This window comes from Hypanus sabinus, chromosome 11 (assembly GCF_030144855.1).
Source record: "Hypanus sabinus isolate sHypSab1 chromosome 11, sHypSab1.hap1, whole genome shotgun sequence".
NCBI lineage: Eukaryota > Metazoa > Chordata > Chondrichthyes > Myliobatiformes > Dasyatidae > Hypanus > Hypanus sabinus.
Window position 1 is genome coordinate 3,484,244 of NC_082716.1, and position 25,116 is coordinate 3,509,359.

The 25,116-nt window shown below is 42.3% G+C and overlaps 1 protein-coding gene across 2 annotated transcripts in view; it reads left to right on the top strand.

The window, feature by feature from the left end:
• Positions 1-25,116, top strand: part of rabggtb (Rab geranylgeranyltransferase subunit beta) — a 99,361-nt gene that overhangs the window by 18,682 nt on the left and 55,563 nt on the right. Inside the window, exons 2-5 of one of the 2 annotated variants that reach the window (XM_059983700.1) lie at positions 460-516; positions 10,882-10,989; positions 17,438-17,635; positions 21,447-21,552. In XM_059983700.1, the coding sequence (XP_059839683.1) occupies positions 460-516; positions 10,882-10,989; positions 17,438-17,635; positions 21,447-21,552 (469 nt within the window). The remainder of the gene's footprint in view (positions 1-459; positions 517-10,881; positions 10,990-17,437; positions 17,636-21,446; positions 21,553-25,116) is intronic. The other variant, XM_059983701.1, reaches the window with a different exon arrangement.

Sequence of the window (25,116 nt, forward strand, 5' to 3'; positions counted from 1 at the left end):
ATAGATAATAGAGAAATGGAGGCAATGTATCTCTGTTCTAAATGGACATTTTTGTATTTTGTATTGTATTTATGTAGAAGGGAACAGTTAGATTGATCTTAGAGTAGGTTAAAAGGTCATCACAACATCATGGGCTGAAAGGCCTGGACCGTGTAGTGATGTTTATTCTCTAGCACCACCTGTGATAGGGTGAAATTTGAACATTTTCAACCAATGGGTCAACTATATCTACTGCCTTTGCTTTAAAAACCCTGGATGGAAGCTGTTAGGCCCTGGTGATTTGTGAGTTTGTCCAATTTAGTGGCATGGAAAAGTTTGGGCACCCCGGTCAAAATTTCTCTTACTGTGAATAGCTAAGTGAGTAAAAGATGACCTGATTTCCAAAAGGCATAAATTTAAAGATGACACATTTCTTTAATATTTTAAGCAAGATTATGTTTTTATTTCCATCTTTTACAGTTTCAAAATAACAAAAAAGGAAAAGGGCCCGAAGCAAAAGTTTGGGCACCCTGCATGGTCAGTACTTGGTAACACCCCCCTTGGCAAGTATCACAGCTTGTAAACACTTTCTGTAGCCAGCTAAGGGTCTTTCAATTCTTGTTTGGGGGAATTTTGCCCATTTTTCCTTGCAAAAGGCTTCTAGTTCTGCGAGATTCTTGGGGCATCTTGCATGCACTGCTCTTTTGAGCTCTATCCACAGATTTTCGATGATGTTTAGGTCAGGCAAAGCCATGGCAAAACCTTCAGCTTGTGCCTCTTGAGGTAGTCCATTATGGATTTTGAGGTGTGTTTAGGATTATTATCCTGTTATAGAAACCATCCTCTTTTCATCTTCAGCTTTTTTTTTTACAGTGTGATGTTTGCTTCCAGAATTTGCTGGTATTTAATTGAATTAATTCTTCCCTCTACCAGTGAAATGTTCCCCGTGCCATTGGCTGCACCACAAGCCCAAAGCATGATCGATCCACCCCTTGTTTAACCCCTGTGTTTTTTTCAAGAAATTCTGCACCCTTTTTTCCTCTAAACATACCTTTGCTCATTGCGGTCAAAACGTTCTATTTTAACTTCATTAGTCGACAGAACTTGGTTCCAAAATGCATCAGGCTTGTTTAGCTGTTCCTTTGCAAACTCTGATGCTGAATTTTGTGGTGAGGACACAGGAAAGGTTTTCTTCTGATGACTCTTCCATGAAGATCATGTCTGTGCAGATGTTGCTGCACAGAAGAACAGTGCACTACCACTCCAGAGTCTGCTAAATCTTCCTGAAGGTCTTTTGCAGTCAAATGAGAGTTTTGATTTGTCTTTCTAGCAATCCTACAAGCAGTTTTCTTGGAAAGTTTTCTTGGTCTTTCAGAACTCAACTTGACCTCCACCATTCCTGTTAACAGCCATTTCTTAATTACATTACGAACTGAGGAAATGGCTATCTGAAAACGCTTTGCTATCTTCTTATAGCCTTCTCCTGCTTTGTGGGCATCATTTATTTTAATTTTCAGAGTGCTAGGCAGCTGCTTAGACAAGCCCATTGCTGCTAATTGTTGGGACAAGGTTTGAGGAGTCAGGGTATTTATAAAGCTTTGAAATTCGCATCACCTGGCCTTTCCTAACGATGTCTGTGAACAAGTCATAGCCCTAACAAGCTAATTAAGGTCTGAGACCTTGGTAAAAGTTAGCTAAGAGCTCAAATCTCTTGGGATGATGAAACTTTTTCATAGTGTTCCTTTCCTTTTTTAAAAACTCTAAAATTGTACAAAACAAAAATAATACACTAATCTTGCTTAAAATGGTGAAAAGAATGTTTCATCTTTAACTTCATGACTTTTGGAGAACAATTCATCTTCTACTCACTTAACTATTCACAGTAACAGAATTTTTGACCAGAGTGCCCAAACTTTTGCATGCCACTGTACTTTACCCCTTGTGATTAAGATTTTTGGAATTCACTGTTTGCGTAATAGTTACCATAATAGTAGCAGTAAGATCGGGATTCAATTCCCTCCACTGTTTGTAAGGAGTTTGTACATTTTCCCTGTTATTGAATGAGTTTCCTCCCACATCCCAAAGATGTACAGTTAGGCTTAGTGAGTTGTGGCCATGCTTTATTGGCACCAGAAATGTGGTACTTGCAGGCTGTCCAGCACAATCCTCACTGATTTGATTTGACACAAACAACACATTTCAATGGATATTACAATGTTCATGTGACAATAAAACTACCCTTTAATCTTTTTTTCCACGGTGAAGACTAATTCATTAGTTTAATACATGTACCATTTTTATTTGCTATCTTTGTTCTTAAGAAGTCCCACACCTACCTTGGCCATCTTATTGATATATCCATTATTGTTTGGTGCTATAAACAGGTTATTGTCTGAAAATCATTTTTCTCCCTTTTGAGCTTTTTAGTCTTTCACATTTAGATCCTAAAAGCACCCTAGTCTTGGTCCTCGAACATAGGACAGTAGAGCACAGGGGAAGATCCTTCAGCCTGTCATGTCTGCACCGACCATGACTCCAATCTAATTCATTTCATCTGCCTCTACATGGTCTATAATCCCATTTATGCCTGTGTCTGTGTAAATGCTGTTTTTTTTCTATTTCCTCCCCTGACAGTGTTTCCAAGCCACTTAACACTCTCTTGGTTAAGCAAAAGTGCCTTGTAAATCTCCTTTAAGCTTTCTACCTCTTACCTTAAAGCTATGCCTTCAACCCTGGGGAAAAGATTGTCTCTGTCTTTAGACCATAAAACAGCAGACTTAGGCCACTCAGACTATTGAATCTGTTATGCAATTCCATCATGGTTGATTTATTATCCCTCTCAACCCCATTCCCCTGCCTACTTCCCATAACCTTTGAGAGCCTGTTTTATGTCACCTCAGCCACTGGCATTCTAGAGGAATTGATCCAAGTTTATCCAGCCTCTTAAAGTTAATTCCCTCCAATCCAGGTGGCACCCTGCTGAACCTCTTCTGCACCTTCCCCAAAGCCCCCTTGTTTTTCCTATAATGGGGCAATTATAATTTTACACAATACTCCAAATGTGTCCGAGGTTATATACAACTGCAGAGTGACTTAGCAGTTTTGACACTCAGTGCATCTCCTGATAAAAGTAGGCATGTTGTACACCTCTTGCCAGACACCAGTCCTTGACACGTTCTATTGGTAAGTTTTTAACTTAACTTTGACATTTGTGAATCGCAGATTGAGGCTTTTCCTCATGGAGTTCCTTTGTCTTATTTGGACACTATGGAATATCTGCCTCTTTTCATCTACTGTCTGTCTCTTGGCTTGTTTTTCAGTCTGCCTTGTACGACTCTATCACCAAATCATTCTAATTGTGTCACCCTCAACGATAACCGGAATTCTGTCTATAAAATCTTACGCCATCATTGGAGTATTTTTGTGTCATTCTGGTTACCACATTATAGGAAGGATGTGGAGGATTTGGTGAGCATGCAGAACAGGTTCTCCAGGATGGTCCCTGGATTGGAGAGTATAACTGTAAGAGTTAATTTGTACTGTTTCCTCTGGAGTGTCAGAGGCTGAGGCCAGATCTGATAGGGTTAATGGGATCCTTTCACCTGGGTGGGAATGTCACAAACTAGTGGACACAGGTTAAGGAGACAGTGAGGAAAATTAAAACAGATTTGTGAGGTGATTTTATTTACTGAGTGGTGGGTGCCTGGTATACACCACCCATCCCAGAATTTCTCTGACCATCAGGAAGGAGGTACACGAGCATCGGCTAGGACTGCCAGACTGGATAACAGCTTCATCTCTCAGGCTGTGAGACTAATGAATACCCTGCTACCACCGAGGTCTTGTCACAAGGACTATGAGCTATTTACTGTATGCACTTGGAATGATATTATCCAATTTATTTGTTTTATAGTACTGTGCAAAAATCTTAGGGATATCTACAAACCCCATTTCCAGAAAAGTTGGGATATTTTCCAAAATGCAATAAAAACAAAAATCTGTGATATGTTAATTCACTTGAACCTTTATTTAACTTACAAAAGTACAAAGAAAAGATTTTCAATAGTTTTACTGACCAACTTAATTGTATTTTGTAAATATACACAAATTTAGAATCTGATGGCTGCAACACACTCAACAAAAGTTGGGACAGAGTTAAAATAAGATTGAAAAGGGCACAGAATATTCAAGTAACACCGGTTTGGAAGACTCCACATTAAGCAGACTAATTGGTAGCAGGTGAGGTATCATGACTGGGTATAAAAGTAGCGTCCATCAAAGGCTCAGTCTTTGCAAGCTGGGATGGGTCGTGGCTCACCCCTTTGTGCCAAAATTCATGAGAGAATTGTTAGTCAGTTCAAAAGGAACATTTCCCAAAGCAAGATTGCAGAGAATTTAGGTCTTTCAACATCTACAGTACATAATATTGTGAAAAGATTCAGAGAATTCAGAGACATCTCAGTGCGTAAAGGTCAAGGTCAGAAACCACTGTTGAATGTGCGTGATCTTTGAGCCCTCAGGTGGAACTACCTAAGAAACCGTCATGCTACTATGACAATTACAGCCACCTGGGCTCGGGAGTACTTCGGAAAACCATTGTCACTTAACAGTCTGTCGCTGCATCCAGAAATGCAACTTGAAACTGTATTACGCAAGGAGGAAGCCATTTATCAACTCTATGCAGAAACGTCGGCGAGTTCTCTGGGCTGGAGCTCATCTCATCTCAGATGGACCGAAAGACTGTGGAACCGTGCGCTGTGGTCAGATGAGTCCACATTTCAGCTAGTTTTTGGAAAAAACGGGCGTTGAGTTCTCCGTGCCAAAGATGAAAACGACCATCCTGATTGTTATCAGTGAAAGGTGCAAAAGCCAGCATCTGTGATGGTATGGGGGTGCATCAGTGCCCACGGCATGGGTGATTGCATGTATGTGAAGGTACCATTTACTCTGAGGTGTATATTAGGATTTTAGAGAGACATATGTTGCCATCAAGGCAGCGTCTCTTCCCGGGACGTCCATGCTTATTTTAGCAGGACAATGCCAGACCACATTCTGCACGGGCTACACCAGCGTGGCTTTGTAGACACAGAGTGTGTGTGCTTGACTGGCCTGCTGCCAGTCCAGATCAATCTCCTAGTGAAAATGTATGGCGCATCATGAAGAGGAGAATCAGACAACGGAGACCACGGGCTGTTGAACAGCTGAAGTCTTATATCAAACAAAAATGGACAAAATTTCCAATTGCAAATCTACTACAATTAGTATCCTCAGTTCCAAAACGATTAATAAGCGTTATTAAAAGGAAAGGTGATGTAACACAATGGTAAACATGCCTCTATCCCAACTTTTGTTGAGTGTGTTGCAGCTATCAAATTCTAAATTTGTGTATATTTACAAAATACAATTAAGTTGGTCAGTAAAACTATTGAAAATCTTTGTACTTTTGTCAGTTGAATAAAGGTTCACATGAATTAACATTTCACAGATTTTTGTTTTTATTGCATTTTGGAAAATATCCCAACTTTTCTGGAATTGGGGTTTCTATATAGCTAGGATGCCTAAGGCGCTTGAATACCGTATTTGGCAATGTGGAGCAGATAGCAAGTTTATAAATCAAGTAGGAGCAAGGGATGTTGGGAATGGTGAGGGAGGAACACTGTGAAAGTGGTGTGGGACAAGGGGCATAGGAGGGGTGCCAGAGGTGAGGGGTGTCGCAGGTGCTGACACACCCAGGCTTGAGAATCCAGGTAAGGTACTTTGATTCCAACCAATCAGTTTATTGATCTCTATGGAATGTCTGTGGTACTTCCTGCTCCGTCCCCTCTCCCTTCCCCTTTCCCCAACCATGATTCCCCTCTCCCTGCCCCCTTCCCACTTTCATTCCACAGCAGAGAAATTGTTATGGGAAACAGGGAAATGGCAACAGAATTTAATGCGTACTTTAGATCTGTCTTCACCAGGGAGGACACAAGCAATCTCCCCGATGTATGGATGGGCCAGGGTCATAAGATATCAGAGGAATTGAGACGGGTTGACATTAGGAAAGAAACTGTGATGAGTAGACTGGTAGGACTGAAGGCTAATAAATCCCCGGGTCCAGATGGTCTGCATCCGAGGGTTCTAAAAGAGGTGGCTCAGGAAATTGCGGATGCATTGGTAATCATTTTCCAATGCTCCTTAGATTCAGGATCAGTTCCTGAAGGTTGGAGAGTGGCTAATGTTATCCCACTTTTCAAGAAGGGAGGGAAGGAGAAAACGGAGAACTATCACCCTGTTAGCCTAACGTCAATCGTGGGGAAGATGCTTGAGTCCATTATTAAGGACGAAATAGTGGTACATCTAGATGGCAGAAATAGGATTAGGTCGAGCCAGCATGGATTTACCAAGGGCAAATCATGCTTGACTAATCTGTTGGAGTTTTTTGAGGGTGTAACAAGGATGTTAGACGAGGGTAAGCCAGTGGATGTTGTATACCTAGATTTTCAGAAGGCATTCGATAAGGTGCCACATAGGAGATTGGTGAGTAAAATCAGAGCTCATGGCATTGGGGGCAGGGTTTCAACATGGATAGAAAACTGGTTGGCAGATAGAAAGCAAAGGGTAGCAGTGAATGGGTGTTTCTCGGACTGGCTGGAGGTGACTAGTGGGGTACCACAGGGCTCTGTATTGGGACCACAGCTCTTTACGATTTATGTCAATGATTTAGATGAGGGCATTGAAAACTATATCAGCAAGTTTGCTGACGATACTAAACTGGGTGGCAGTGTGACATGCGAAGAGGATGTTAGGAGAATACAGGGAGACTTGGATAGGCTGGGTGAGTGGGCAGATACTTGGCAGATGTCATTCAATGTGAATAAATGTGAAGTTATCCACTTTGGAAGCAGGAACAAGAGGGCAGAGTATTGTCTGAACGGTGTAGAGTTAGGTAAGGGAGAAATGCAAAGAGACCTAGGAGTCCTAGTTCACCAGTCAATGAAGGTGAATGAGCAAGTGCAACAGGCAGTGAAGAGGGCAAATGGAATGTTGGCCTTTGTTACAAGGGGAATTGAATACAAGAGCAAGGATGTCCTTTTGCATTTGTACAGGGCCCTGGTGAGACCACACCTGGAATATTGTGTACAGTTTTGGTCTCCAGGTTTAAGGAAGGACATTCTGGCAGTTGAGGAAGTGCAGCGTAGATTCACTAGGTTGATTCCTGGGATGGCAGGGCTGTCTTACGCAGAGAGATTGGAGAGATTGGGCTTGTACACGCTGGAATTGAGGAGATTGAGAGGGGATCTGATTGAAACGTTTAAGATAATTAAAGGATTTGATAGGATTGAGGCAGGAAATATGTTCCAGATGTTGGGAGAGTCCAGTACCAGAGGGCATGGATTGAGAATAAGAGGTCAGTTATTTAAAACAGAGTTGAGGAAGAGCTTCTTCTCCCAGAGAGTTGTGCAGGTGTGGAATGCACTACCTCGGAAGACGGTGGAGGCCAATTCTCTGGATGCTTTCAAGAAGGAGCTAGATAGATATCTGATGGATAGGGGAATCAAGGGATATGGGGACAAGGCAGGGACTGGGTATTGATAGTGAATGATCAGCCATGATCTCAGAATGGCGGTGCAGACTCGAGGGGCCGAATGGTCTACTTCTGCACCTATTGTCTATTGTCTATTGTCTATTATATCAGAATCAGGTTTATCATCACTCACATATGTTATGAAATTTGTTTTTTTGCAGCAGTACAGTGCAATACATAAATTTACTACAGTACTGAGCAAAAGTCTTAGAATCCCTAGCTATGTATACAGTCCGTGCCCAAGACATGTACAGTACTATGTACTGTGTGTGATATATAGTGCCTCGTAAAAGTATTCCCTCCTCCCCCTGGAAGTTTTCATGTTTTATTGTTTTACAGTATTGAATCACAGTGGATTTTATTTGGCTTTTTTGGCACTGATCATAGAAAAGACTCTTTTCCTGTCAAAGTGAAAACAAATTTCTACAAATTGGTCTAAATTTATTACAATTATTAAACAACAATAATAGATTGCATATTCACTCACTCCCTTTAAGTCAGTATTTAATAGATACACCTTTGGCAGAAATTACAGCTGTGAGTCTGTGTGGATAGGTCTCTTGTCAGCTTCATACATCTGGACACTGCAATTTTTCCCCATTCTTCTTTACAAAACTGCACAAGCTCTGTCAGATTGCATGGGGATCGTGTGTGAGTCCAGCCACAAATTCTCAATTGGATTGAGGTCTGGACTCTGACTTGGCCACTCCAGGACATTATGTATTCCTTTGTCTTACCCTTCCTGAAGTTAATCCAGTCATCCCTCCAGTTGTGAGTTTCTGTGGGGTGACTGAAGCGCTTGGCAAATGGTAGATATCTCCTTTCTAGGACTGAACTGTCCAAATTAGCTGTTTGTGGGCAAATGAAACAGCTCTTGTTTCAGTCTAGTCCAGACAGCCTCTCCTATTACATTTCACAAGGTTATCCAACCCCATGGAAGTCCAGAGTTTTCACAGCAGAAAGTTTTCTATCCTCCCTGAGGTGTTCTACGTACTTTGGAAGACTGACTGACGTGTACTAATTGATGCAAACAGCATTCTTTGGGTGCTTTGGCAGGAATGTGAGCAGAAGCTGTGTTTACCAGCAGTATAGTCTCGGATAAGGGCTGCCTTTTATGACTGAGATAAGCAGAAATATATTTACAGTGAGTTGTAAATATTCTAACTGATCACAGGAATGTGGGTGATGCTGGCAAAGTCAGCACTTACTGTCCATCACTAATTGATAGAAATGTTTCAGTGATAAGATCGAAATCAGCCTGAAGAAATTCACCATGACATCTAAAAACTGGGAAGACATGGCACTCAATAGATACACCTGAAGGAAATCTGTTCAAGAGGGAGCTGCACTACATGAGAATGAGTTCCACTGTGCTACAGAGAACAAGAGGCAACTGTGAAAGGAGAGACTGAACAACCAGAAGACCCAGACACTAACCACAGGCACCACCTATTCGAGTCTACACTGCACCAGAATATGTGGATCTTCTCCAGCTACCTGACCATCCACCAATAGACAATCCCTTCCTCAACTCGAGTGATTACACTACTACTAAGTAAGATGTACAGTTAAGACATTGGTACATGTGGAATCACCTATAGGCCAAAAGGAGATTAGGCTGATATACAAGCACTCCCACCCCTATGACATGTGCTTTGAAAGGTAAGAACAGGAGGTACATGGGAACACAACTACAGCACTTGAAAAAGTATCCCTTTTCCCTATCATCATCACTGACTAAATCCAAGAACTTCCTCCTAACAGCATGGTGGGAGCAGTTTCACTCGAAGGATTCAAAGTATTCTCACTGGTTGCATCATGGTCTGTTACAGCAGTCCGATGCACAGGAACGTGAAGTACTCTGCCCACTACACCACAGGCACATCTCTCCCCACCATCAGTGGTAGCTACAAGAGGCGCTACCTCAAAAGGGCAACGTCCATCATCAAAGGTCCTCACCGTCTGGGCCATGCCATCTTCTCACAGCTACCTTTGGGCAGGAGGTACGGAAGCCTGAAGTCCCACTGTACCAGGGTCAGGAACAGCTACTTCCTTCAACCATTTGGCACAACCCTAATTACCACAGTTCAGCAACACTATGACTACTTTGACTGCTTGACCTCTTTGCACTAAAATGGACACATTGTACACTGTGATAAGTAAAATTTGACAATAAACCACATAAAAAGGTGATACACTGCCAGACTGGTTAACAGCTTCTTCCCTTAAACTGAGAGACTTATAAATACCCTGCCACAACTGAGGTCTTGTCTTTGCTACAGTGAGCTGTTTACCTGTGCTATGCACTATCCATTTTGAATGATATCAACTTATTTGTGGTAATATTTTGTTCTTTTATGTGTGTGTTGATGCACCGTGGTCTGGAGGAACATTGTTTTGTTTGGTTGTACGTATGTATAGTCAGATGAAATTACTTTGTTTGGTGTGCTGGAGCAAATTATCGAAGGGTTGCTGAACATTGACTGGATTCCAAATCCCTCTTCAGACCCCACACTTAGCTCAATATTGGTGTCTACAATTACTTTGTGGGTTAGGGTGCAACTTTCCATTTCAAACCCCCCTTGCACTCCCACCCCACCATTTTAGACCAGACACTTGGCCCAATATTAATGTCTCTAGTTACCTTGTGTGTTTTGTATACAGCTTTCCATTCCAAACCTCTCTCACATCATGCCCCCCTCACCATTTTATAAGACCATAAGACATAGGAGCAGAATTAGGCCATTCAGCCCATCGAGTCTGCCCCAACATTCCATCAAGGCTTATCCTGTATCCTACTCAACCCCTTACCTCTACCTTCTTGCCATATCCTTTGATGCCCCAATCAATCGGGAAACGATCAACTTTTGCCTTAAATATATGCATGGGCTTAGCCTCCGCTGCAGTCTGTTGTGGAGCATTTCACAGATTCTCTACTCTCTGGCTTTAAAAAAAATTCTTCCTTACATCTGTTTTAAAGAGTTGCCCCTCAATTATGAGGCTGTACCCTCTAGCTCTGGCTACCCCCATCATAGGAAACTTCCTCTTCACATCCACCCTACCTAGTCCTTTCAATATCATACACTCAACTCACTATTGATGTCTCCAGTTAGCTTGTGTGTTTTGTATACAACTTTCCATTCCAACCCCCCCCCCCCCCCCCCACAACACCCCCGCCATTATATGCCAAATACTTGGCCCAATATTGGTGTCTCGACAGTTACAATAAGTTAGGGTACAACTTTAATTGGGAGCTGTCATTACCCCTCTGAATTGCTTGCTGTGTGCATACTTTATTTTTTTGAAAGACTTCTGATTAACCTTTTTTCCTGCAGGGCACGCCAGTGAAAGATGTGATTCTCAAACCAGATGCTCCCACAATTCTGTTACTCGAGAAACATTCCGATTATATTGCCTCATATGGATCAAAGAAGGATGATTACGTAGGTACAAAAATAGAATCTTTCAGAATGATGAACTGCTGAGCCACTCAAATGGTTTCCATCAATCCACTAGATCATGGTTTATAAGGCCAGAAAATACAGGGGCAGAATTAGACCATTCAGCCTATCAAGTCTGCTCTGCTGTTCCATCATGGGTGATTTTTTTAATATATCGCTCTCAACCCAATTCTGCTGCCCTCTCCCTGTAACCTTTGACACCCAAACTAACCAAGAACCTATTAACCTCTACTTTAAATGTACTCGGTGTCTTGGCCTCCTCAGCCATCTTTGGCAATGAATTCTACAGATTTGCCAACCTCTGGTTAAAGAAATTTCTTCTCATCTCTGTTCTAAATGGACATCCCTCTATGCCCTCTGGTCCTACTCTACCAGTAGCAGTCTGCTGCATGTTATTCTGTTGTGGATGTCTTGACTGTCCCAGATTGTGCTCTGACTCTCTCACAGATTCATGCATTGTGGAAGCAGGTCATTTGGCCCACCATTCCCATGCCTACCAGTGGGCACCCATTCATATTAGTTCCATTTTTCAACACTTATCCAGAGCCTTATAAGCTGAGACAATTCAAGTACGGGTGCACATTCCTTTATCCGAAATTCTGAAATCCAAAAAGCTCTGAAAACCAAAGGTTATTTTGCCAACAGCTGACGTTACTCAGGTGTGACGTGACAGCACTAGCAGAGGCAGCCAGACGTCAGTTGTGGCTCAGCGCTCGTACCGGTTATATGTGCATTTGCTGTTTGCTGATATTTTGTGTTCACTATTGACTTTGTGTTTAATTTCACTGTGAAAGTGTCAAAAAGAGCTGCAGATACCCATATGGGTAACAATGAGAAAAAGAGAAGGAAACATCTATCTTTATCAATAACGCAGAAAGTGGAGTTATTGCAGATGCTTGATCGTGGTGTGTCTGTGTGGAGTCTTACTGAAGAATATAGTGCCGGAACTACCACTGTATATGATTCAAAGAAACAAAGACAAGTTACTGAAGTTTAGTAATGACAGTGACGATTCTACATTTATTCCAATAAGTCATTTACCATGTGTTTGATGGTTCATTTGAAGCTGTATATTTTTATGTTTTATTGAATGTTTTTGTTGGAGACAGGTTAAATAAGGGACTTGAGCATACATGTTTTTTGGCATCGGGGCGGGTTGGGGGGGGGTGGTCTGAAATCCGAAAAATTCTGAATTCCGAAATGCAACTGACCCCAAGGATTTTGGATAAGGGATTGTGGTCCTTTATTTGTCCAACATCATCAACTCTGCTTCCACTCGTCTCTGAGGCAGAAACTGTGTGCCTAACAAAACCTGTCAACTTTACTTTTTAATTATTCAGGCAATCCCCAGCCTTAACAGATAGATGTTTATGCAATGAAGGCTCCAAATTGCCATTAAACTTTGTGTGAGGAAATGATTGTTGCTCTCCCTGAACAGCTGAGTTCTGACATTCTGTTACTCTCCCCTTCCCCCAACCACACCGGTCCATTCTAGACTGTCTAGAAGAATTGGTTCTCTGCACCCTTAATCCTCCTCCACTCAATTAGATGAACCCCTGACCTTTAGGCAGAAGTTATAAATGTTATGTGGATTACACATTCAGATTTCCAGGATGTTGCCAGGGCTTGAGAGACTGAGTTATCAGGAAAGGTTGAATCGGTTAGGACTTTATTCCCTGGAGCAGAGGAGAATGAAGGGAGATTTGATAGCAGTATACAGAATTATGAGGGATATAGATAGGGTTAATGTAAGCAGGTTTTTTCCACTGAGGTTGGGTGGGACTACAATGAGAGATTTTTGGTTAAGGGTGAAATGTGTAAGGGGAACATGAAGAACTACTACTTCATTCAGAGGGTCGTGAGAATATGGAATGAGTTGACGGGAAGTTGATATTTTCTTTGAGCGGGCCCCATGGTGTTTCTTTATCTGTGGGAAAACAAATCTCAGGGTGTATGCTACGTACATACTTTGAGAATAAATGTACTTTGAATCTGAAGTTTGGATAGGTATATCAATGGAAGGGGTTTAGAAAGCTATGGTCCCAGGTGCAAGCCAATGGGTCTTGTCAGTTTAATAGTTTGGCATGGACGAGATGTGCTGAAGGATCTGTTTTTGTGGTGTAATGTTCTAAGACTGTTGGACTGCTAAAGACAATTACAAATGCTGCATGCTGACACAAAATGATTGTAAAATTTGAGGACTATGACTGCAAAGCAAACAACAGATGATCAGTGTATACAGCTTTAGCTCCAGTAAGGCTGATGTGCCATAAATGTAAATGGATGTGTTCTTTACATTCAACAACGCCAAAGTATGGGTGGTTACATTTTAAGCAGTGCCAGTTTGCAGTCGGGAGCAGTAGGTTAGTACGTGGAGGTGTTGATCAGCTTTATTGTTTTATATAAAATAATGACTGGATAGGAATTCGGGAAACGTTCAAAGTGCAGTTTACTGATTTAAATAGAATGACGAGTAGGGTAGGAGATTGGGAAACAGACGCAGTGGAGTTTACTGCTCTAGGTAGAATGACAAGTGGGTAGAAGACTGGGAGCTGTCACAGTGGAGTTTACTGCTCTAGATAGAATGACAAGTGGGTAGGAGATTGGGAAACAGACGCAGTGGAGTTTACTGCTCTAGGTAGAATGACAAGTGGGTAGGAGACTGGGAGCTGTCACAGTGGAGTTTACTGCTCTAGATAGAATGACAAGTGGGTAGGAGACTGGGAGCTGTCACAGTGGAGTTTACTGCTCTAGATAGAATGACAAGTGGGTAGGAGACTGGGAGCTGTCACAGTGGAGTTTACTGCTCTAGATAGAATGACAAGTGGGTAGGAGATTGGGAAACAGACGCAGTGGAGTTTACTGCTCTAGGTAGAATGACAAGTGGGTAGGAGACTGGGAGCTGTCACAGTGGAGTTTACTGCTCTAGATAGAATGACAAGTGGGTAGGAGACTGGGAGCTGTCACAGTGGAGTTTACTGCTCTAGATAGAATGACAAGTGGGTAGGAGACTGGGAGCTGTCACAGTGGAGTTTACTGCTCTAGATAGAATGACAAGTGGGTAGGAGACTGGGAGCTGTCACAGTGGAGTTTACTGCTCTAGATAGAATGACAAGTGGGTAGGAGATTGGGAAACAGACGCAGTGGAGTTTACTGCTCTAGGTAGAATGACAAGTGGGTAGGAGACTGGGAGCTGTCACAGTGGAGTTTACTGCTCTAGATAGAATGATGATTGGGTAGGTGTTTAGGAAACAGCCATACTCCACTGCATGTTATTTGGTTGCAGATATATAGGCTGTTCTTTCAATGTGATTTGTTTGAATCCCTCCTTAGTGATGTAAATGTAAGAACGTAAGAAATAGGAACAGGATTAGGCCATCCGGCCCATCGAGCCTGCCCTGCCATTCAGTAAGATCATAGCTGATCTGTCTGTAAACTCGGCTCCATCTACCTGCCTTTTCCCCATAACCCTTAATTCCCGTACTATGTAAAAACCTATCTAACTGTATCTTAAATATATTTAGTGAAGAAGCCTCAACTGCTTCCCTGGGCAGAGAATTCCACAGATTCACCACTCTCTGGGAAAAACAGTTTCTCCTCATCTCTGTCCTAAATCTTCTCCCCTGAATCTTGAGGCAGTGTCCCCTAGTTCTAGTCTCACCTACCTGTGGAAACAACTTTCCTAATTCTGTCTTATGTGTAATCAGGTGATGGGGGTGCCTCTCCCGCATGATGGGAATTTTCCAGAACACAGCTCTCAGTTCTCCAAAACCACTTGACATTTATCTAAGGAAGGGGTTTTGGAATCACGCCTTAAGAATAGAACATAGAATGTTGCAACATAGAAGCAGGCCCTTCGGCCCAACATATCTGTGCTAACCAGGATGTACAATTAAACTAACCCCATCTGTTTGTATGTGGTCCATATCCTTCAGTCCTTTGCCTGATCATGTGCCTGTCCAAATGCCCCTTAATCATTGTTATATTTACTTCCACTACCACCCTGTGGCATTTTCCAGGCACCTACCATTGCATCAGAAATAAATTTGTCCTGTAAATCTTTAAACATAAATTTATACCTTCTAGTATTTGACATTTCCACCCTAGCAGACTCTTGACTATCCCATCTCTGCGTCTCATAATTCTATAAACTTCTGTTGATGGTCCAGAGGAAACTATCCAAAATTGTTCAACCTTTCCATATTACACGTTTTCTAACCCAGGCTACATCCTGGTGAACCTTCAATACACCTTCTCCAATGCCTCCACATCCTTCCTGTAATGTTTGGCCAGAACTGTGCAAAATATTGACCAAAGTTTTATGCAGCTGCATAATTTAAAATCTGTTTGCTAAAATCAAGCATTTTGTTTAATGGTAATTCATGCGGCAATGCGGAGAGGAGCCAGGAGCTGTGACTGTCTATGTCTTGTCAAGGAGGATGGGATGGGGTGAAAGGCCTCTGATGTAATCATTCTTTAGTCAGTGTTTTGAAATTATCACAACAGAATCTGATATTTTATGCATTCCATTGATCAACTTTTGACAAATTCTCTTGTCACCTAGGGTTACGTGAGTTTTCTCTGAGTGCTCTGGTTTCCTCCCACATTCCAAAGATGCATAGGCATTTTTTTGCCAATTTGATTTGGTGAAAAGCCAGAGAGTGATAAGATGGTCACAACATGTTTAATGATGGCTGAGTGAAAATTTGTCAGGATACACTATGAAATGTAAAGTCTTCCTTAGCTGGCATAGGAAGAACAATCTCTGCTGGGACTTCCTGGTGATGACTGTAACATGCTTGTCCCATTTCAATGTTTTGGTAATGGTAGTCCCCAGGAATTTGGATGAATCAACCACAGACACAGCCTGACCATTAATTTCTGAGAGAGGACAGGTTGTGGTTGTCAATCTTCATTTCCACTGTCTTGATAGCATTAAGCTCTGTGTTGTTACAAGCACACCAGGCTACAAAATGGTCTGCCTTTCTTTGATAGCAGGTCAACCAACTGCAGTCATGTCACTCGTGAACTTGAGGATTTTAATGGATTTGTTTGTGGAAGTACAGTTATTTGTGGACTGATGTAGTGGCATCAGCACAGGACTTCAAGGCAGATGGTGCTGAGTTCAACCCCAGCCAGGTCCCAACCTGGGCAGCAGCAGTATCTGCGCGGAAGAAAGGCCTGGCAATCTACTTCTGTATCTTGCCATGAGAACCCTGTGGACCCTATGGTCCATGTTATCATGAAGAGTCAGACTCAACGACTGAGCAACAACAAACAGCTATTTGTATAAAGTGAGAACAGGAGGGGGTGAAAGAACACAGCCCTGTGGAAAGCCTGTGCTAATATCCATTGGACAAGTAGGAGCCCTGTCTTACACACAGCTTCCTTCCTGTCAGGAGGTTTATAATCCACTGACTGATACTGTAAGGTCCAGCTGGCTGGGTTAGCTTGTTATGGGGAACTCCGGAGCAATATTGTTGAAGGCAGAGCTAAAATCCATCAACAAGATCCTCACATAAGTGTTGAAAGATTCAAAAGGTTGAAGATTGTATCGATGGCTCAAGTTAACTATCCTCACTGAGTGACTTGCTCTATAACTAAACTGCAGTGGCTCAAGAAGAGAACAAGTAATGGACTTAAGGTAGGCTAACATCAGATGTTCAAAGATTTTCATAACTACTGAAGTCAGAACAACTGGCCTATAATCATTAAGTTTAGTGATCTTGTCTTTAACACTAACCTATTAAATGCTGCCATTGGTGTGCTCCTCCAAGAACCTTTGGCAACCAAGTTCAGCTCCTGGCATTCACGTTTGGCTTAGTTACGAAGACCGGCAGAATCATTTCTGCTAACAGGAGAAGGGGCAAAAATGAGTTGGGGCTTTAAAACCAGTCGTATTTGGCCAATGGGGCTTATCAACTGTGGTTGGCAGCTCATCTAGTAGAAGGAAAACATTGATCTCAAACCTCCACTGCCTTTCAGATATACCCTCTCCCAGGGAAGTCTTCAAGAATAAACTCATGAGGAAAATACTCTGAGGGTCCCGAAGGCAATAGTACAATGAGTACAACACTGACTTGGAATGGAGAAGGGGAGCCTACTACATGGGCAATAGATAGCTCTCCATATTCTCTCCAGATTCCTTCTTCATCTCTTTACGTTTTCCACTTATCACCTCTCAGCTTCTTACTTCATCAACCCCCTCCCCTGACCACCTGGGTTCACCTGTTACCTTCTAGCTATGTCCTCCTTTCCCTTCTCCCCATCTTCTTACTTCACCATCTTCCCCCTTCTTTTCAGGTTCTGATGAAGAGTCTCGGCCCAAAGCATCAACTGTTTATCCCCCTCCATAGATTTTGCCTGACCTGCTGAGTTCCTCCAGCATTTTGTATGTGTTAACCATAAGCATTTCCTCTGTTGTTGCTAGGAATACTGTATGTCTGAGTACCTGCGAATGAGTGGGATCTACTGGGGTCTGACAGTTATGGACCTCATGGGCCAACTGCACCGGATGAACAAAGAAGAAATTCTGCAGTTCGTTAAGTCATGTCAACATGACTGTGGTGGAGTTGGAGCCAGTATAGGTCATGATCCTCACCTTCTTTATACCCTGAGTGCTGTGCAGGTAAGTCTCCTCCCAGCAGTAGAGCTGTTAAATCATCGTAACCAATCTGTGCTTGTGGTCTGATGGTGTATCATTATTTAAACATATATTAAACTTCAGGATTAGAATTAAGCTTGTACCTGGCTTACTTACTTCCCCAATGCATTTGTGTCTCAGATTTATTTTCCTTTCAGCAGTCGTTTGGCTGTTTAACAAATCACATTTGCTTTGGAGCAACAGTAATTTGTTTTTTTTTTATGAATGTTAAACATGACTGTGACTAGAATGAGGATGCTGAGGCCAGCATGGAGCAGTTGGGGCAAATGGCCTGTTTCCTGGTTGTGTTCCTCTGTAACTCTGTGATTCATTCAGCCTGCCATTGCTCTCCATGTACTGTGGAGAGTATTCCAACTGGTTGTGTCACTGTCTGGTTCAGAGAGGCCACTGCACAGGATCAGAAAAAGCTGCAGAAAGTAGTAAACTTGGTCAGCTCCATCATAAGCCATGAGCCTCCCAGCATTGAGGACACCTTCAAAGGAGTGCATAACTTTTGAAAAAGAAATCTTGTCTTGCCTCAGTGGGAGTGTAATGTTCAATTCAGGTCATCGTATTGTCATCATTACATGCATGGGTGATACATCACCATAGAAACAGAAAACATAGAAACATAGAAAATAGGTGCAGGAGTAGGCCATTCGGCCCTTCGAGCCTGCACCGCCATTCAGTATGATCATGGCTGATCATCCAACTCAGAACCCTGTACCTGCTTTCTCTCCATACCCCCGATCCCTTTAGCCACAAGGGCCATATCTAACTTCCTCTTAAGTATAGCCAATGAACCGGCCTCAACTGTTTCCTGTGGCAGAGAATTCCACAGATTCACCACTCTCTGTGTGAAGAAGTTTTTCCTCATCGCGGTCCTAAAAGGCTTCCCCTTTATCCTTAAATTGTGACCCCTCGTTCTGGACTTCCCCAACAACGGAAACAATCTTCCTGCATCTAGCCTGTCCAATCCCTTTAGAATTTTATACGTTTCAATAAGGTCCCCCCTCAATCTTCTAAATTCCAGTGAATATAAGCCTAGTCGATCCAGTCTTTCTTCATATGAAAGTCCTGCCATCCCAGGAATCAGTCTGGTGAACCTTCTCTGTACTCCCTCTATGGCAAGAATGTCTTTCCTCAGATTAGGGGACCAAAACTGCACACAATATTCTAGGTGCGGTCTCACCAAGGCCTTGTACAACTGTAGTAGAACCTCCCTGCTCCTGTACTCAAATCCTTTTGCTCTGAATGCCAACATACCATTTGCCTTTTTCACCGCCTGCTGTACCTGCATGCCCACCTTCAATGACTGGTGTACAATGACACCCAGGTCTCGTTGCATCTCCCCTTTTCCTAATTGCCCACCGTTCAGATAATAATCTGTTTCCTGTTCTTGCAACCAAAGTGGATAACCTCACATTTATCCACATTAAATTGCATCTGCCATGAATTTGCCCACTCACCTAACCTATCCAAGTCACCCTGCATCCTCTTAGCATCCTCCTCACAGCTAACACCGCCACCCAGCTTCGTGTCATCCGCAGACTTGGAGATGCTACATTTAATTCCCTCGTCTAAATCATTAATATATATTGTAAACAACTGGGGTCCCAGTACTGAGCCTTGCGGTACCCCACTAGTCACTGCCTGCCATTCTGAAAAGGTCCCGTTTACTTCCACTCTTTGCTTCCTGTCTGCCAACCAATTCTCTATCCACATCAATACCATACCCTCAATACCGTGAGCTTTAAGTTTGCACACTAATCTCCTGTGTGGGACCTTGTCAAAAGCCTTTTGAAAATGTAAGCATACCACATCCATTGGCTCTCCCCTATCCACTCTACTAGTTACATCTTCAAAAAATTCTATAAGATTTGTCAGACATGATTTTCCTTTCACAAATCCATGCTGACTTTGTCCGATGATTTCACCTCTTTCCAAACATGCTGTTATCACATCTTTGATAACTGACTCTTAGCATTTTCCCCAGCACCAATGTCAGACTAACTGGTCTATAATTCCCCAGTTTCTCTCTCCCTCCTTTTTTTTAAAAAGTAGGGTTACATTAGCCCTAATCCAGGAACTAATCCAGAATCTAAGGAGTTTTGAAAAGTTATCACTAATGCATCCACTATTTCTTGGGCTACTTCCTTAAGCACTCTGGGCTGCAGACCATCTGGCCCTGGGGATTTATCTGCCTTTAATCCCTTCAATTTACCTAACACCACTTCTCTACTAACATGTATTTCCCTCAGTTCCTCCATCTCACTAGACCATCGGTCCCTTACTATTTCCGGAAGGTTATTTATGTTCTCCTTAGTGAAGACAGAACCAAAGTAGTTATTCAATTGGTCTGCCATGTCTTTGTTCCCCATGATCAATTCACCTGCTTCTGACTGTAAAGGACCTACATTTGTCTTGACCAATCTTTTCCTTTTCATGTATCTGTAAAAGCTTTTACAGTCAGTTTTTATGTTCCCTGCCAGCTTTCTCTCATAATTTTGTTTCCCTTTCCTAATTAAGCCCTTTGTCCTCCTCTGCTGTTCTCGGAATTTCTCCCAGTCTTCAGGTGTGCCGCTTTTTTTTTGCTAATTTATATGTTTCTTCTTTGGACTTGATACTATATACTTGATACTTGATAGCATATGACCTGGGTGATCATTGTGTTTGACCATGATTGCGATTTGTCATTGCCTTCTGGGCAGTGTCTTTACGACTCACACAAAATGCTGGTGCAGCATCTGTAAGGAGAAGCACTGTTGACATTTGGGGCCAAGACCCTTCGTCCTGACAAAGGGCCAGGACCTTCAACCCGTGTCCTCTTGTGGCAACCATTTCAACCCTAGGAGAAAGCCTCTGACTATCCACACGATCAATGCCTCTCATCATCTTATACACCTCTGTCAGGTTACCTCTCATCCTCCTTTGCTCCAAGGAGAAAAGGCCGTTCACGCAACCTATTCTCATAAGGCATGCTCCCCAATCCAGGCAACATCCTTGTAAATCTCCTCTGTACCCTTTCTATGGCCTCCACAACCTTCCTGTAGTGAGACAGACAGACAGACATATGTTATTGATCCTGACGGAAATTGGGGTTCGTTACAGTTGCACCAACCAAGAATAGAGTAGAAATATAGCAAAATAAAACCAGAAATAATTAACTAATAATAAGTAATAGTGAGATGACCACAACTGTGCACGGTACTCCAAGTGGGGTCTGACCAGGGTCCTATACAGCTGCAATATTGCCTCTCGGCTCCTAAATTCAATTCCACGATTGATGAAGGCTAATACACCATATGCCTTCTTAACCACAGAGTCAACCTGTGTCCTATGGACTCGGACCTCAAGATCCCTCTGATCCTCCACACTGCCAAGAGTCTTACCATTAATACTATATTCTGCTATCATATTTGATCTACCGAAATGAACTACTTCACACTTACCTGGGTTGAACTTCATCTGCCTCTTCTCAGCCCAGTTTTGCATCCTGTCAATGTCCCGCTGTAACCTCTGACTGCTAGGAAAAGTGATGAAGGCAGATTTTATTGCAGCGTTCAAAAGACAGATGGATAAATATGAGAAAGCAAAAGATTTCAGGACTTTGGGGAGACAGACCAGTAGAATTACTCATCCTAGAGTGGTATAAACCAATAGAAATTTCTCTGGGGAGATGGACCAGCTGGATTATTCACACTGGAGTGGTATAGACCAGTAGAAAGACCTCTACATTGTGATTTTTTTTTCTTGTGATGCTGAAAGTGTGTGACATCATGTGCTTTTTACCCAGATCCTTTCCCTGTATGATAGTCTACATGTTATTGATGTTGATAAAGTGGTTGAATATGTTCAAGGCCTGCAACAAGAAGATGGTTCTTTCGCTGGTGATAAATGGGGTAAGTACATTCCTGATGTTGTTGTTGGATATGTCCATTCAGCCTCTAGTCAGTCAGTGTTCTGTTTTAACCTCAGAGTCACTGAACACTACAGCACAGACACAGGCCCTTTGGCCCATCTAGTCCTTGCTGAATTATTAATCTGCGTAGTCTCATCAACTTGCAACTGGATCATACCACACCATACACCTTTCATCCATGTACTTCTCCAAACTCTTGAATATTGTCATTGAATCTGCATCCCCCGCTTCCGCTGGCAGCTTATTCCACAATCTCACGACCCTCCGAATAAAGAAACTCCCCCTCAGGTTCTCTTAGGCATTTTACCTTTCACTCTTGTCACGTACACACAGCCCTGTAAAAGTATCAGCAGTAATAGAACACACCTCGAGTCTGGTTTTGCAGTTAACAATCACTATTTTATTAATAACTATGTAGTATAGTAACTTAAAACCAGGTAAACCAAGAGTTAGCAGTGTTATGCATATAAAGGTGTATAGATAAAGTTCCCAAACTCATTCAGGCTCAGGGTGGCAAGATTCAAAATCTTACGATAGTGTGTAAGAAAGTTCAGTTCAGTTCACGGAATTGAATTGCAAGAGAGAGGTATTTATAATCCAAATAAACAGGTGTCGTTGATCTTCCCGTTGTCCTCCGAATCCTTCAAGCTAGCCAAATGTGACTCCATTAACGGTACCTTCTTCAGGTGGTAAACTTACCAACCTAGGCGAGGGTTAGACACACCAGTAGTTCCACAAGGTTACCCCAATCACACAACGTGATAGCCACTTACCCAGTTCCACAACATACGAAGTAACTCCAACAGTGTTTTGCCACAGGGGTGCCTTTTTCATGAACTACCACACCCAGACAAGGGTTAACACACACGTGGTATTCACAAAGGTTTTCCCTCACCAGAGAACCCACTCCTGTGGATTAACTGTGACAACCATACTTGCATATTTGAATGGAATCAAACTCACCCTTACGGGCTACGTAGAGAGAAGCCAAATAGTGATCTTTTTGTCACTAGGTTTCTTCTGTTTCAAACCTTTCTCTCCCCTCCTCACTCAAACTGCTTTCAGATGCAGCAACTTATGAGAGTCATTTATCAATACTCTGTATCAATCTCACTCACCCCTTTTGGGCTACTGAAAACTTAAACCAGTAACCCCACTCACTGGTGTCTTTCCACAATCAAAACCAACTCGACTCTGACCATGTGTGTCTGTGAGAGAATCATCTGACCATGCTTAAGTACACACATGCTGAACACCAGCTGTCCATCATGTAACTCCTCCTCTCTTGCTCTCTCTCTCTCTCTCTCTCTCTCTCCTTAAAGGCATAGTCCACAGAAAAATTGAACCCGAGGGGTATATAACACTCTTAATCCATGACCTCTTGTTCTAGCCTTATCCAACCTCAGTGGAAAATGCCTGCTTGGATTTGCCCTATCTAAGAGAAGATTGAAGTCTGGAGGGCTCTGGTCCTGGTGCAGGTCAATAGGAGTAGGCAGTTTAAATGGTTTCGGCATTGACTAGATGGGCCGAAGGGCCTATTTCTTTGCTATACTTCTCTGACTCCATCTCTACCCCTCATAATTCTATATACCTCTGTCAAATCTTCCCTCATTCTCCTATGCTCTGGGGAGTAGAATTAATTACCTCACATCACAATTGCAATCAAAAAGTCGTTCAGTTCATTTCATCCATTCTGTAATGTACTGTTTGATTAAGACCATAAGACAGGAATATCTGGCCATTTGGCCCATCAAGTCTGCTTGCATTCCATCAGGGTTGATTTATTGTCCTTCTCAACCCCATTCTTCTGCCTTCTCCCCCTAACGTTTGATGCCCTCAACTGCTGCTTGTTCTTCTTCTTAAGCTCATCGTCCCTGCTGGGGCAGAGGTCACCGACAATAGCTTGCCAGAGTCCCCTAGCCTAGGCCAATTTTTCAAATTGTTCCTAGGTGTAGCCCATTTACAAAGTTCCTTCCTCTCCCAGGAATGAAGGCTTTGAAGCTTCTGTTGGCATTTCTGTACTTCTGGGTTTTTACAGGGTCAACATTTTAATGCCCTGGATTAGCCTATCTAGCAGGGATATATATACTATATTCAATATAACTGTCTCTAAAGGAACAAAATAAAGTTTCACTTCATAATGCTACTGCCTTTCAGCATGAGAGTTGGTTTCTTCAACTCCACAAGTATTGTTTCTCATTTGTGGTTATATCAAAACCTTTGAATTTCGGAAAGATCAGTGTCGCTGCTTGTAAATATCTAATGCATGAATTGCCAATTAACTGTTGACATATCCAGAGACTTGAACTATTGATCTTGAGGCTTCCACTTTAAATTCAAGTAATTAAATACCAGGCTGTATGGTGTAACAGTAAATTAGTGCACTCGTCCTTTAGGGGTTTGGAAAAATGCCATCCTTTCCGCTCCAGATGTGACTCTAGGCCTTCTGAACTGAGCCCACTCATTTCGAGACTAGGGATAGAACATCGAATAGTACAGGTCCTGCTGCTCACTATGTTGTGCCAACACCATGACCTACAAGAGATCAACCTAATCCCACCCTGCACAAAATCAGAGATAATAACATACAAGAAAATATATGTTTGAAAAATTCATCACAAAGTTGGTGACTATGCATTAAAATTTGGTTATGTTGGAAGGCCTTTTTAAAATGGAAAATGCTGCATGCACTCAACTCTAGGCAATGGCTCTGCCTCTGAACATTTATTTATGAATCTCACTTTTGTGAATTTTGTTGTTTTATTTTGAGCCATTGTCAGAAGTGGTGTGTGATATGGTAAAGTGCTTTTGTCCTATTACTACAGTAACACTAACAATGCCTACACTAAATCCAGAAAATGCATGTTCAAATTACATCAGAATCAAGTTTAATATGTATGTTGTGTATTTGTTGTTTTGCAGTAGCAGTACATTGCAAGTTATAGTAAGAAGAATATATATTAAAAAGTTAAAAGTCTTGCAAAAAGAGGGGAAGAAAATTAGTGAGATATTGTTCGAGTTCAATGTCCATTCGGAAATCTGACGGCAGAGAGGAAGAAGTTCTTCCTGAATTGTTGAGTGTGTGCCTTTGGGCTCTCTTCCTCCTCCCTGATGGTAGCAATGAGAAGAGGCATGACCTTGGTGATGGGGGTCCTTAGTGATGTATGCCGCCTTTTTGAAACACCTCTCCTTGAAAATGTCCTGTACGCTGAGGAGGCTAGTGTCCATGATGGAGCAGACTGAGTTTACAACTTTCTGCAGCTTATTTCAATTCTGTGCATCTTGGCTGCATGGGATTTTAACTTAATGTTGATGGAACTGGAATTAGTTTCTTTGGACTATCTAGTCTGTGTTAGCCTGGTTTGCTGTTTTGTTCTATCCACCTGCATTCAGACCATAGCTCTCCATGCTTCTACTATCTATTTACCTATCCAAACTTCTTAAATGTTATAATTGAAACTGCATCCACCGCATTGCTTGCAGCTCATTTCACACTCATCACAGTCTGAGTGAAGAAATTCCTCTTCAGGTTTCCCTTAAGTAT